This window comes from Chanos chanos, chromosome 9 (assembly GCF_902362185.1).
Source record: "Chanos chanos chromosome 9, fChaCha1.1, whole genome shotgun sequence".
NCBI classification, from domain to species: Eukaryota; Metazoa; Chordata; class Actinopteri; order Gonorynchiformes; family Chanidae; genus Chanos; species Chanos chanos.
The window spans coordinates 9,109,158-9,123,465 of record NC_044503.1 but is presented as its reverse complement, the minus strand read 5'-3'; the positions used below and the strand labels follow the sequence as shown (position 1 = coordinate 9,123,465).

Here is a 14,308-nt window from a genome sequence, read left to right as displayed (position 1 = left end):
CCCTCCTTGAAGCGAAACTAAAGATATGCTTTTACTGTTAATGTGACCCACCCGGAAAACAACAATTCATTTCCGGTTGAGAGTCAGGGGTTGCCAGACTTCGAAGGATGCCAGGTTTTTACACTCTCGTTTATTTACAACTTTCAGATTATTAAGTGTTTAAACGCTGAGTCTATAGCTCTCTAAATCTAAACTCTTCGTTAACGTCTAGGGTTCATCTGTTTATGTTTTTTGCCCCAGTTAACCTCAATATACCAAATTTTAAATATATTTTTGGCTATATTGATGGATAGTCAGTTTACCATGTCGTCTGGTGAATGTCTGGTCTACGGATACATATCTGTGGTCTGGTCCCTGTTTTCTTTGTATTGCTTGATGTCATAGTCATTTCCAGTATGGTAACAGAGGCACTATACCATTCCTGACCGCTAGATGGCAAGATCTACCCATGAAAGTCGAAAGCACAAGACGACTCGGATTTTGCAATGAAGCGCCTTGACATGTCCATTCTGGTGAAACTGTACTCTGTACGAAGCTCTGTATGAATCAGGAATTGAAGGAAAACGTTTGTTTCATGCGTACCTTCAGATAAATCTCTTTTTCTTACCATCATTGTGAATTTCACAAAAGTCTCTCTGTTCTGGACTTAAAATGAAGATACCTAGTAAAAGGTAGAAAGTTGGAGAGTTGGAAGAAGCAACACTGAAGCCAGATCCCTCATTGCTGGGCCTATGCCTGAACATTTCAAAGTTATTGTCTTTTCTTGAAAGGATGTGAACACATACTTGTCTTAGCCTTTAATCTAAGGCCTTGGTTTAAGGCCTTTACACCTGAAATTCTGCAATAAGTGATTCGAAGTTGCACTATTACTCCAATTCTATCCCTACTCATACCCGTGGATACAGATGCCTCGATTTGCTCATCTTTGTAATCGTCTTTTTCTACATTAAACTGAATCTACCAAATGTCAAAGACCTCTTATCTGATATTTCTGACGGCACTGTACTTGTGGTTAAACTTTCTATTTCCTGTCCTCATCCCTTTAGGCGTTGTCTGCTGTTACTATGTAGAGGTCTAACTCTGTGTTCTTTCTCAGCATTCTCAAGATTCATGTTCCCTGAATCTTACTCTGAAGCATTTGTGAGCTCTGAAAAAGGCTGCAGACAACTGCTGTGAACTCCTTACAAGAGTTGCTCATGACTGTGTCTCTGTTCCACTCAGACCACTCAAAATAACTACGGTAACAAACAACACAGCAAGGACATTTTGATCAAATCAATACATCTTTTCCTGTGGCCCAAGAACTTCACATGAAAGAACTTTGGGGTTTCTGATGAAGTCCCAGAAGCTGAGATTCCCCTTGTGAAGGACAGAAGCAAACATTCTCTCCTGTGTTTGTCTTGATTTGAACAAGTATGCTCTCCTTCTGCAACATCAGGGTTAAAACATTTCATTGATGCTGTCTGTTGCCCATTACATTTTAAGACAATATGTAAAGAGAGAGTTTGTCCAATATTCTCCCTGGCAAGATTAAAGCTTATGTTCTGGTTTGGCTCTTTAATAATGTTTAGACTGGTTTTCAAAAGAAAGTTCAGCCATTTAAAAAAAAACAAAAAAAACAAAAAGGTTGACTGCTAATTTAAACACAGAAACGGAAGAGAATTTTCAAACAGTACAAAGCCTTCCACGTGGCATGTTTTTTAAAGGTAAATAATTGGACATTTTTGCCAGGTAATCACTGTTCCACATAAGGTAGTCTGGTGTTAATGGCAAAGACTGGTAAATCCATTAATAATGATCGTGAAAGCAAACAGTTGACCCTTAAAATCTAAGGAGGTGTCTCTCTGTTCTGAAATGTTCAAATTGGTTCCATACCTCAGTCCCCCACAGGGTCAGGCGAAGTCACTATGTTGCTCTATGTGGCATGACATCCATGTATTCTTCAAAACATCCCAATGACCCCACAAGCCTGTGAATATCACACCATTAACATTCCACATCGGCCCAGGCTTCTCACAGTAAAGGAGAATGAACAGCAGTGTAGACAGCAAGTCGATACAGTTTCAAACAGCGCAAGGCGGGGCGGGGGAGGGGGAGGGGGGATTCTAAAACACAAATAGTGCTCATTTACCCTCAAAGGTCATATCATCTTGTCAAGAATCAACACACCTGTTCAATATGCTCTGTGTTTAAAAAAAAAAGAAAAAAGAATGCAGTCAATACATGAAGCAGTGTTTAGACACTGAGGTATCTTGAGTAGGTGGCTATATTATGATATAATAAGGTTTGCCCATAAATCTATTACATGTGTCTATCTTTCCTCCTGGGTTTTCTCATCAAGAAGGCACTTTATTACTTTGAGCTTGGTTTCCATGCAATAAATCTACGGTTTTTCTCTGTAATTTTATCTGGCTCTGCAACTCTGTGCAGACTGGAGACTTCACAGGTCCCCGAACATATGTCCACCCCTCCAGGAAAATAAAACATTCTGTGGCATACTGAAGCAATATGTACAACACGAAAACGTTCACCAATACTGGGGTTGAATAAGTTGTGGTTAAAATCAGTGTCTTTTTCATCACAGCAAAGCTTTTGGTTTTCTCTCATTTTGTACATGAACTGTAAAAATGTAAAATGTATGTTCTGCCAAATCTGTTCTTTACACTTGGGAAATTAAGCATTGGTCACAAAATGCATATTTAAACTCCTGACATTCTCATTTGACAAGCATGTTTAGGATGTATGAATAATTTAATGAAGATACAAACACATAACATGACCTAAATATCCTTCAAGTGATTGCTCCAAGCAAAATAGTTGAAAAGATGAAGGATTAGCAAAGCTTTGAGGTACAAAGAAATCTTGGGACATGCGTAAAGGCATAATACCACAATCCAGCAAATTTACACACTTTACATTCTTGATATATGCCACTGATGTCTGTTCAGTGCTGGTTATGTAAGAGATTATGATTTTTTCCATCCTGTCGCCATGATGCTTCCCAACAGAAATGTCAACACCAATCAGTCTACTTTTCCATGATACTGAGCCCTTGGAACTCAAGAACTATAACCAAAAAACCAGGCTGAGATCCCCAGAGATTGAGATCTCTTGATGGAAAGCTCTTCATGAACTTTTGGACAATTCTAGATTTGAAAAACGTGAGGCCTTGAAAATAGTAAAACAAACAAAAAAAAGTCATTTCCATCTTTTTTGTGTGACATTGTGGTGGCGCGGTTGCTTGCTTGTGAAAACAATATGAGGGATATTGTCATAATATCAAAAGTTCTCTCTTTTTTTTAAAAAAACACTCTTTGCTGTAGACATCCACACTTGAAGGACACATCATTACTGAGCATCAGGAGTCCGGGGCAGTACTTGTTCCTGTTTTATTCCATATGAGTGGTGTAGGACTCCAGTTTGGTTCATAGAAATGGATGTTGAATGTCCGGGCCCAGTTGGCAAACACTTGCTTCTCTGTGATGAAGCGGTGATGGCTGCTGCGGCGACCTTGCTCGTGGGACAGATACATGCCGCACTCGTCTGGGCCCAAAGGCTCATAGTAATGATACGGCACTGAGTGTTGGTGAGGCGCCCTGGAAATGGGTGTGGGGGGCGGGGCGGGGGCGGGGGACGGGGGAGAGGGAGGGAGGGAGGGAGGGAGAGGGGGAGAGAGAGAGAGAGAGAGAGAGAGAGAGAGAAAGATACCCGAATACGTCATTCGAGCGTTATTACCCCCGCAACCCAATAGGCTACATCAAAATGAAGCTTTTGACCTGTAACGTTTAGATGTAGGCTTGTGTGTTAATTTTCTAAATTTAAAAAACAGTCGGAAGTCTTATTTACTACACATTACTGAAAAGTGATCGCTATATTCTGTAGTCGCCCCCGCCGAGTTAGCGCAAATTATTATTGTAAAATAGAATTTCACCTTCCCCAGCGAACTGCAGTAACGTCAGTGCATCAAGAATCGCGAACGCAGCATCACGGGAATTTAAGATTCCCTTCAACTGAAGGATATGTTTCTATGTATCTGTACTGTAAGTCGTTTCTATTTCCAATGCAAAACAGAAACTTTCCATTTATAGAACATTTTTTCAGGTTCTGGTTGTTCAGTGTCCGTCAGTTAAAGGGGTGGGGATTCAGACAGTTCATAAAACTTAGTTTAGTTAAAAATAAAAATAAAAAAAAGAGAGAGAGAGTGATTAAAAGTATAATGAGGATTTGGAAATGGAATTCATAATTAATTATATGCAAATATTAAATTAATGTGATACTTTGAAGGCACAAAAATTGCATTGCCAATGGGCATTGATTATTCCACTGATTCACGATGTTTACGTGATACTGCACTGACACTACACTGGTACATGAAGTTGTACATCCCCCTATGTGCAATACCGTTGTTCACAATCGCCACTTTAAATTTTAATTTTAAGCTTCCTTCACATGTATATAGTGTTGTATTTCATATTCTGTTATATTTATTGCACACCCTCCTTGTATTTTAATTGTTCTATTGCTCATACCTCTCTTTTCTATTATTTTTCTTAGTTAACTCCTTATTCTCCTACTCTTTATTTTTTTTAATCCCTTATTTTACTCTTATTCTTACTCCTTATTGTACTCTTATTCTTACAACTAGTGTGCTCTTATTGCTGAGTTGACCTGTTTCTCATATCTCATACATTTCATTGTACCGTTGACCCTGTGTTAACCTACATATGACATATAAACTCTCTTAAACTCCGAACACTAGGTTAGAAAATACAATATTTGCCCGATTTAACACGACTTCTGGTATAGAGGACGCCCACTTCCGGCGTACTATCTGAATACAGGTGGAAACAGGGAATTTTGTTGGTTGAACAATATACAGATGCAGATAATGACGTCTCTGTACACCTCTAACAGAGAGAGAGCGAGAGAGAGCACTCTGTTCATCAACGCTAAACCCTCTCATGCGGACTGCTTCAAGCACAGATGGAAGAATGAGTATACATGATTCATCAGAGAGAGCTCAGGTATATGAAGTGATCTGATCTTGCGCTTTCCATCTCTTGACATCAACCAAGAATGTGTGTCTCTCTGAAAATGTGCTTCCTGCTGCCTGTATATTTATAGCAGATCAGTCTGTTGAAATGGAAACTCAAAGGAAAGAAATATGATACAAGTCCAGCATATACTAAGCAGCATTTAATGTGAATGTGGAAAAAAATATTACGTTATTTCTGCGCTAATTCACAGATCTCCTCTCTTTATCATCATAGTGATGAACTTCAGACAGAACTCACTTGCAGAATTCAGGAGACACCATGCCATACACATTAATGTGGTCACAAATCTCCATGGCGATAGTCATGGTAAACCATCCCGTACTCAGCCATGAGTTGGACTCTTTTCTGAAATACAGAAAGGGAGAAGAATATATCAGCTTTTATAATCTATGATAACCATTCCAGTGAAAGCGTTTAGACAGAAAATAAGAAACATCACAAACTAAATTAAAAATATTCATAGCTTACGTTTTATGTTAATTCATCTCTGAATAAGCAGAGAAACAGTATAGTACAGCTGTGTTGTAGGTAGGCAAAGATGTGTTCTTGTGGCGGTATATATCTAATTTTTTTTTTTACAACAGCTGTGTCAAGACTGGCTGCTTTCTCCCGTCTGTGTTCATCTTGTTTGTAATAGAATGCTGATCGAAGATGCAGTAACTGTGCTGGAGAAATTCCACGTGGACCTTTAATCATTTGCTAATGCCAAAGTGTCCAGTGAGGCAGAAATGGTAACAACTCCCAAAACACAGTCACAAATAGCCCTCAGCACAATTACCCCAGACCTCCTCACCAAATGTCTAGATTCACATTATGAACTCCTTTGCAGCGACATTTTTACATGTTAAACCACCAGACATATTCCATATCAGTTAATATATCTCCCAGTAAACAAGTGTGAGAGTACAATGTTATGGTTACTGTAATTAGTCACTGGCATCTTCATGACATGCATATTCAGTGCTTCATTTGATCTTAATTATTAATTCAATATTAGCTATTTGTACCCTGATCCTGAGCCAAAATTCATTTTAAGCCAGTAAGAATACATTAAGAGTCACAGAGTACTTGGTTTGAAATCAGGTCTCTATAGTGCTTCTGTCATCCATACAAACATAGCTAAATCTGGGTGAGGTGTAGTGGGCATGTCTTTTATATTTTCCCTTTGACCAACTCCAGAAATTCAAATGAGACTTTAACATACATTACTGAAAACATCAAAATCCAAAAAATCAAATATTCCGACAGAGCTACTAACAATACAGTCATCACCTGTCTTTGCCTGTTTCGTTCTTGAAAAGCTCATCCAAGTCCAACATCTTCTGTTGAGAGATGATGTATATCTTGAGTTTGGGCAGCACCTGGTTCACCGCACGCAAGTTATTGTAGACCAAGCCTTTTCCATCACGGCGCATGAAGTTGCTTGGCCCCCAGAAGATGAAGACAGTGTCCTGGCTGGAATCAAGCAGCTGCTGGTGATTCCGCTGCACCCGCTGCATGCTGGAGTGGGCAATGACACGTAGACTGGTGCGCTGTCCTACGTCCTGCTGGTAGTTCAGCGTAGGAGCATCGTTCATGCGGATGACACATTCGGTCCGGTCAATCTCCTCGCCTCTCCTGCTTCCCGTCAGGTGACCCGAACTAGTAACAAGCGCACAGGAGTTGCAGTGCATCTGCAAAGGCTGGACATGCAATGATGTAAAAATGATGAGAACAAAATAAAGGAAGGAAGACATCAAAACTTTGAGACACAGAGACCTTGAGATTACATCACGATGTTGTTGCTCATTTAATTGTAGTAAGGCAGAAAACTAACAACGTCATCTAGTCAAAGAGACCTTTGTTCTGTAAAGACAGGGGAATTACAGTTTAATTGTGATGAAATGCTGGCTCTCTGGAGTGCTTTTTCCTCTGGTTCAGAGAGAGTTGCTCCAGAACAAACAGGAATTCCAAATTAATAGGAGGCTAAGCACAGGGGAAGCATTTTTGAATGTTGCCTTTCTTCTACCCTGGTATGAGAGATTTCCACCGTTCTTTTCTACAAACAAGTCTTGCTCTTTAATGTTCTCTGCTGCTATTCCCAAGATTCTTTGCTTTCAAGTGACCATTGATAAATGTCTTCTTATCATCTATCACTTGTTATCATCAGACCTTGCTGTGCATTACCACATATAATTCAGAAAAATGAGTTGAGCAAAAGACTGCAGGTTGAGCATCCCTAATCCAAAATACTCCAAAATCCAAAACTTTTTGAGCGCCAACATGATGATACAAGTGGAAAGTTCTACACCTGACCTCACTTGCCCATGTGGGGCTCTGACGCTCTGTTGGCACCAAGATATCTCATTATGTATATTCAGATGGTTGGTGCAAGGTTGGATCAGGGGGAGGGACTGGAGTGACGCTCTGCTCAGTGTGACAAAAGCGTTCATGTAGCTCTGAATGGCTAACCCTAACCCTAACACCACACTAACCGTAACCTTAGCCATTTCAAATGTCGAGCGTCATCAGTTGCCTGACAGCAAAACCACCAATCACAGCAGGAGTGTCCCTCCGGGTGATCCAATCTAGCAAGCATGACGGGATCTGCCAGATTGTTTTGGATTTGTTCGGATTCGCCTTACTGGTGAATGTATTCCAAAATCCGAAAGAGTCCAAAAAAAGCCATTGACCTTACCAAGAATGATGGGAATAGGGGAGCTGAATTCTGCCTGTCACTTGATTACAAATGTTCATGCCTAGAAATCTGTCAGATCTGAGTTTTTTCTGATGGTAAACATGGGATTTATGATAGACAGATATTGCTGTAGTCCTACCTAGGGGAAAAACCTAAACAAGAACAGAAGCTTGTGGGAAGGAACCTTGCTACAAACTGCCAAACTCAGACAACCATATTTACATAATTAGACCTATGAATATCTATGAATATCAATATCAGTATGAATAGTGGTCACTTGTTAAGTTCTGTAACATTTGTAGTTTATTGAGAGACCACAGAGGTTATTCAAATGTATGTTTTGAAAGCAGAAGCTTCTTTATATAACACATGGTCTAGGGATTAGAGCACACTAGAGTAACTGTGAGAACGCAACTGGAAGTTTAAAATCCATTACCCTATGTTCACACTGGGAGTGACAAGAGCATCAAAGTGACTGGAAGTCATTCACTCTTTATGCGAGCCAGCGTTTCTGTCAGCGGTGCAATCGTTGGCGTTGCGGGTGTCAGAATAAAGTTGAAGCAGAGCCCATCCACATAGAGCCTGCCCACTTCCTATTTATTGCCATTGTTCCAAAATTTGCTGCAATTCACCTAGAGGGCACTCGCGAGAGAGTTCTAAATGAACGAGAGTGAATGGAGCAAATGAGAGTGAATTATTTACAGCTGGTTCCAGACAAAAAAGCCCATTCTAGTTTATTCTAGTTTTTTCAAATACAGTATTGATTTTATATTAGAAGTGAAATGAAAAAACACAAACGTCCTTTCATTTTTCTTTCAGGGAAGGTGATTTTGCCCATAAAAACACTAGCATTCTGCTAATATATGGTGATTGGTCGGTTAAGGATTTACGATTGATTGCGAATGCAACAGTATGCTAACTAGTCATGGTGGTGCTAATGACTGCTCCACACAGTCATTAAAATGGTTTGAGTGCTGTGTTGCATATCTAAACAATACATGAATTAGAAAACATTAAAATAAAGCCAAGTTTAAGGTATCTTTTCTGTTGTTATCCTGCATCCAACATATGGCCATAAATGCTGTAAAGCCGTAATGCCGTTAAGTGGCTTGATCACAAATACTCACAGAACGTTATTTTCCTACAACTGAAAACCATTAAAAAAATTCTAAAAACGGAACTCTATTGTCTCGACTCCTTATACTGAAAACATAAAAAAATTGCTACAAAAGAAAATTTTACCCTATGAAAGTTACATTTTTGGGGGTACAGCTCCATAGCACCCCCTATGAAACAGGAAGTTCTCAGAGTAGAAGTTCTTTCCTCTGGTTAACTTTATGGTAATGAGCTATGACGCACTTAGGCGGCAACCAAGAGAATTCTAGAGAACTTGTTCCCACCAAACATTAGTGCCCCCTAAATTTCAACCAGGAGCAGGACCACAGATAATTTGTGTGTAGCCTACATTAAAGTAACGTTAATGTTCAAGACCAAAGCTAGTAAACACATCCTATAAACTGTATGTTGAAATTTGATTTAGCACTTAGCATCAACACAAAAGTCACACCACACAAATGGCTTTTAATTAGTTTTTTGTTACCAAACATGTAATTATAATTGTTCCTTTTTTTACTTCCTGGATCGATTTCTCACCATAACTTTTAAAAGATTTCATACGGTTAATAAATTAAGAGAATTGTGTCGACTGGTATCTTTGTGCCAACTGACCATAAGCCGGTCGACACAATTCTCTTAATTTATTAACCGTATGAAATCTTTTGTTTGTTTGCTTTGCGGCCCCTTAAAAAAAGTTTGCAAGACCAAGTGTTCCGAATGAACATGCAATTGCCTATTTCATCTACGTTAGAGCATCCATAGCATTCGACAGCATTGTTAGCAGCACAGTCAAAACGAATTTTGACACTTTCGCCACTCCCAGTGTGAATGTAGGCTTACACTTTCCCTAGTGTTACAGGTACAGAGATCAGGTAGCAGCTGACTGAATCGCTTCCATAAACCCTTATTCACTGCGAGATGTCAATCTGTTCATTCCAACTCAAACAGAGGAAAGAGCCAGCTCCAGCCTTTTTAAACTGCTTTTTCACCCCCAGCCGTCAATCCACTTCTTAAAGTGCACTTGGATTATTAAGGATGAGATGAGTTAAGTCACCTTAGGATAAAGGACAGGCAGGTTTGCCAGACAAACAGATGACTCAACTCAATTACGTCCAGAGAACCACGGCACTGCACGGGTCTAGTCACTGGCATGCTGTAGAGCATTAGCAAAAGGTTCTCTTAATTTGCAATTGCATGTAATTAGGTGCCCAAAAAGGGCTAAAATTACAGTAATAGCCACTGGCGTAACATAATTGTGATGGACCCTGGTGCAAATATTTGTATACAGTTTATAGCTCATGATCGCACAGCACAGTCTCTGCCTGAGGCGTGGAACGCGGAATAGTGATGTGTCGTTTGTGAATGATTCGTTCATTTTGAACTTTTGTATGCCTTGGGAGTAACGAGTCGTTTCAGTGAGTGATTCATTCATCTTTCCCTAGGCTGTGCATTAGTGCCATTCGTTTCTTTTATCTGATTTGTGACACTTACAAGCTCAGATTCGTTCTCAAACAGGTCTTGCGGTTCCTTCCGTTCACTTGTCACATGACCGCTGTGTATGACCCCATGACTGTTCTCAGTGTATGAACAACTGATTCGTTTACAACTCATAACTACGGGTCTTCAGGCCTGAGTCTTTCATTCATTATTCTTGTGGTTACAGCAGTAACGTGACCAATGCTATTATTACTGGTGAGGAGAGCTTGCGAATAAAGCCAGAGAGCTCTTCTATTAAGTGGTTTACTACTTCCTGAGGTAACTAACTCAGTTCAGAGTGGAAGGCAAGGTAAGAATTTCATTGTATGGGGAAGCTTGTTTTAACTGTGCATATGACAAGAAACGCTTTCACTTTGACTTTTGAGTTGAGGTGATCAGTCATTTCAACTGAATAAATAGGCTATGGTCCAAAAGGTTGCTTAAGAGCTTATCAAAAGTGAACTTGTGTGTTATGCTTTAACAAATGAAGCAAACCATGTTGCTTTTAGTGTTTGAGAACCGTACTCTTTCTGTCATCACTCAGATGACAGCTACATCGCCACACTAGTTCCAATGAACAAAATAAACAAATGACTTGGAAAAAAAGATTTGTTCATTTTACTGAACAAGATTCAAAGATCCGAGTCAGTAAAAAGATCCGAACTTCCCATCACAACCGCAGAGCAGGTAGGGCCTGGGTCGTACAAGTGGGTTCAGAAGCAGGGGGATGATAGGATAGAAAATGCTACATTAGATAAGTGCTGCTCATTAGAATCACTGCTTGCTGAAATAATAACCCAAGCTAGTGACAGACATTAAAATCAACAGCTGTGACAGGTTAGAGATTCAGACAGTAAATAGAGCAGTGCAGGAGCTGCCAGGGAGCATCACTCAATGAATTCTAAGGGAACTGCAACTAAAGACTGAAGATTGAAGATACCAGACTCAAAGGTCTCTGAATCAATTTAGCGATTCACTGGACTAAAGCACAGCAACAGAATGAACACAGACAAAGGGGTGCAGCGCTTTCTTATGTGAGGAGGAGAGTACAGAAAGGTATGGGCATTTCATCAGTTCATTAACACATGTCAGTTCTGTGAAAACCATTCTGGTTTCTCTGAAATCCATAATTTGAGAACTGGAGCCTATTGGGATAAGTGTATATTCATTAAACAAAACAAGTAAGATATGAACTACAGTCTGTTAATTATATTTCTTCTTTTTTTGCAGTGTATCTTATACGAGAATGAAATCTTGGTTAAGAAGGAACTGTTCAGAGATTCCTCACATCGTTCACTAAATGTCAGTACATTTTTTCCCCATAGTTAACAATTTCAGATTCTCTGAAAAGGTTCTGCTGGTACATCCATACCTGCTGGTGCATCCATACCTCCTGGTACGGAAAATTCAAGATTTACAGGACAGATCTATCCAATACATACCAATATTAACCTGATATCTCTCTTTCTACAGTCATTACAGAAAATGTATGAATAACTGAATGAGCTGAGGTGTGGGCTATTATAAAGAAGTGGTTTTAAACGACTGCTTTATTGAGTCATTAGTTTTAGCTGTGTGTGTAGAGCCAACATGGACAATCTCAGATAGTGGAAATAGGCTACTTATTCAGGATCACAACATAATGCCTCGCTCTTAAAATAAATACAGTGGTTTTAAAGAAACTCAATTACAGCAGTATGTGTAAGGTGTCATAAAGAGAGACACAGAGAGCACAAAGAGAAATATGTATGAACAGGGTATTTCAAAATCACAACAGTATTAAATTCAACTCCTTTTCACAAAACCACATGGGAAGCAATGACAGTGAAATCAGTCAAAGGGTCATTTTTTGAAATCTTTGTAATGCTGAATTGATGGACATTTTTTTAAGGACGAAATGAACATACTTCACCTTTTCATCAATTATGCTATTGTAGCCATCTAAGTGTGGTCTTCCCACCTTATTCTGGGGATTGGTAGGACTCTTCTGGTTTGCCACCTCAGGACTAGCTTCATTTGCAGGGGTGCCAGACAAGCTCGTGTTGTACATATACAGTATACTGGTACACAGTGTAACGATGACAATCACGATAATCCCATGACACTAAAATAAGAAAAGGACATGTATAAATCATCCGATCCTCTTTAGAGGCAAAACGTAAAAACATAAAACATGTTCAAAAACATAAGCCAAATATTTCCATTACGAAAATGGTTCCAGGTTTTATTATCAAGCAGTAAAGCATCCTATTAAAAGACTTGTCAGCTCATCATTAGCCATTCAAATGATATGAAACAGACCCAGCAATCAGTTTACAGTAGCACGGCAAAAGGGAGAGAGTCGAATAGTTCACAAGCCTTCAGATGCATTAACATCTGCTGAGCCTGTGACAATTATTTTATAATTGTTTAATCGCGATTTTTTTAAATGATCGCGGCTTTTGTGTTGTACCGCGGTTAATGCTTTTTTTCTCTCCCTTTTTTAATGAGATGGGTTAAAGCATGGTCACACTTTTTCTACATCCACCAAACACGTTTCCAATACCCACGTAAACCCTGTAGGGCGACAGAACAGAAGACGCCCCGCCCGCATTGATTCACAGTTGTGAAGTCAAGTCGGCTTTCGACCGTTAAATCCAGACAGAAAATGGTAATTTTCGTGAGAAGCGGTGTTGTACCTTTGAAAATGCCCATAACATTAAGCTGATATGTTTGGTTTTCATTGAAGTTTTCATTTAGTCTTAGTTTGAAAAAAAAAAACAAGTCACTTGACACTGTCCCGTTGGTCCTGTCAAAATGTGGGGAGTCCAATTGAGTTCAGCTAAACTACGATTGGACAATCAGTTATTTGGGGCGGGATTAGACTGTCAGACTGCTGTCAGCTACAGCATGAGTTTGACACCGGAACGGACAGTGGCCTACATTTGGTAGAGAGAGGGGCATAACAAGTGACGCGAGATGGATCTGGTCAGAGCCGTTCTTTCTGCCGCTCTGGATCTTGTTTCAAAACACCACAAAACTTCACCGTTTTGGCATCATTTTGGATTCAAGCCAAACCAGAGGGGAGAACCCGCAAATTCGGAAGCGGCGGTTTGCCGACTGTGTAAATAAACAATCGCTGTCAAAAATGCCATCACAAACCAATTTAAAACACCACCTCAAATCACCATCCCACTCAATTTGCAGAATTAAACAAATCGATCAGTTCCGCTGTGGCGGTGTACCTGGGTTATTAAATTATCTGGGGGTCACATAACAGTGAAAAAAAAGAGATGAACGCTGAGATTCGTTCAAAACTTAAATTTTTTTGAAAAATAACAGCCTTAATAAATAATTTTTTTTTTAAAATTGACCGAAAAACAATTATCGTTCACTGCAATTATTTTGAGGCAATTTGAGATAAAAAAAAAAAAAAAAGACATTTGCATAGAGAGAAATTGTCGCGGTTGGTTAAAGAGACTGGATGCATGCGTAGGTTCGGTTCAGTTTTATTTAAAAAGACCATATGACAAAAGACCTCTTGGAACTTACAAGGTCGAAGCTAAAACTTTTTCCTAATTTACTTAAGTTTCTTAATTATGCAAACCCAGGAGAGTTGCTCTTTGGACCAGGGCTAGGCTTACTTGAAGACATTCCTAGTTGAACCCCTCAGTTGAATAATGAATAACAAATTAGTTAGATTATCTTGCTGGATATCTCATTTTTCTATTGTTTATTTCTTTAAAAGGCAAAGCAGGGATCCAACTAGCCTCCTTCATGCGCCGTAAGTAAATTTACTTCATTTCCACTCCCCAAAAGTCAGAACCAGTTTTACCTCACAAGATGAGAAGATAAGGTAAATGACAGGAAACTCAGTTTGGAAAGTGAAACTAACTCTTGTTAGGCGTTTCCATTTACGTTGTCCATTTACTTTAAAAATGTTAATTTCCGGATACTGTACCGTCGGTGCCCTCATGTTGCGGATACTCTCCTCACTTCTTCC

At 39.5% G+C, this 14,308-nt stretch overlaps 1 protein-coding gene across 1 annotated transcript; it reads right to left on the bottom strand.

The window, feature by feature from the left end:
- Positions 1–3,358: 3,358 nt before the first annotated feature.
- LOC115820736 (alpha-N-acetylgalactosaminide alpha-2,6-sialyltransferase 5-like) lies at positions 3,359–14,308 on the bottom strand. The gene is made up of 5 exons (XM_030784390.1): positions 14,267–14,308; positions 12,239–12,430; positions 6,330–6,739; positions 5,295–5,402; positions 3,359–3,596 (listed from the first exon to the last, which is right to left on the bottom strand). Exons 1-5 carry the CDS (start codon positions 14,279–14,281, stop codon positions 3,359–3,361), a joined length of 963 nt encoding a protein of 320 aa, XP_030640250.1. The 5' UTR covers positions 14,282–14,308.

Coding starts and splice junctions, on each gene's coding strand:
- LOC115820736 (XM_030784390.1), bottom strand. Junction 5,403..6,329: donor AACGAAACAGGCAAAGACAG/GTGATGACTGTA, acceptor TCTGTATTTCAG/AAAAGAGTCCAACTCATGGC. Junction 3,597..5,294: donor GTGTCTCCTGAATTCTGCAA/GTGAGTTCTGTC, acceptor ACCCATTTCCAG/GGCGCCTCACCAACACTCAG.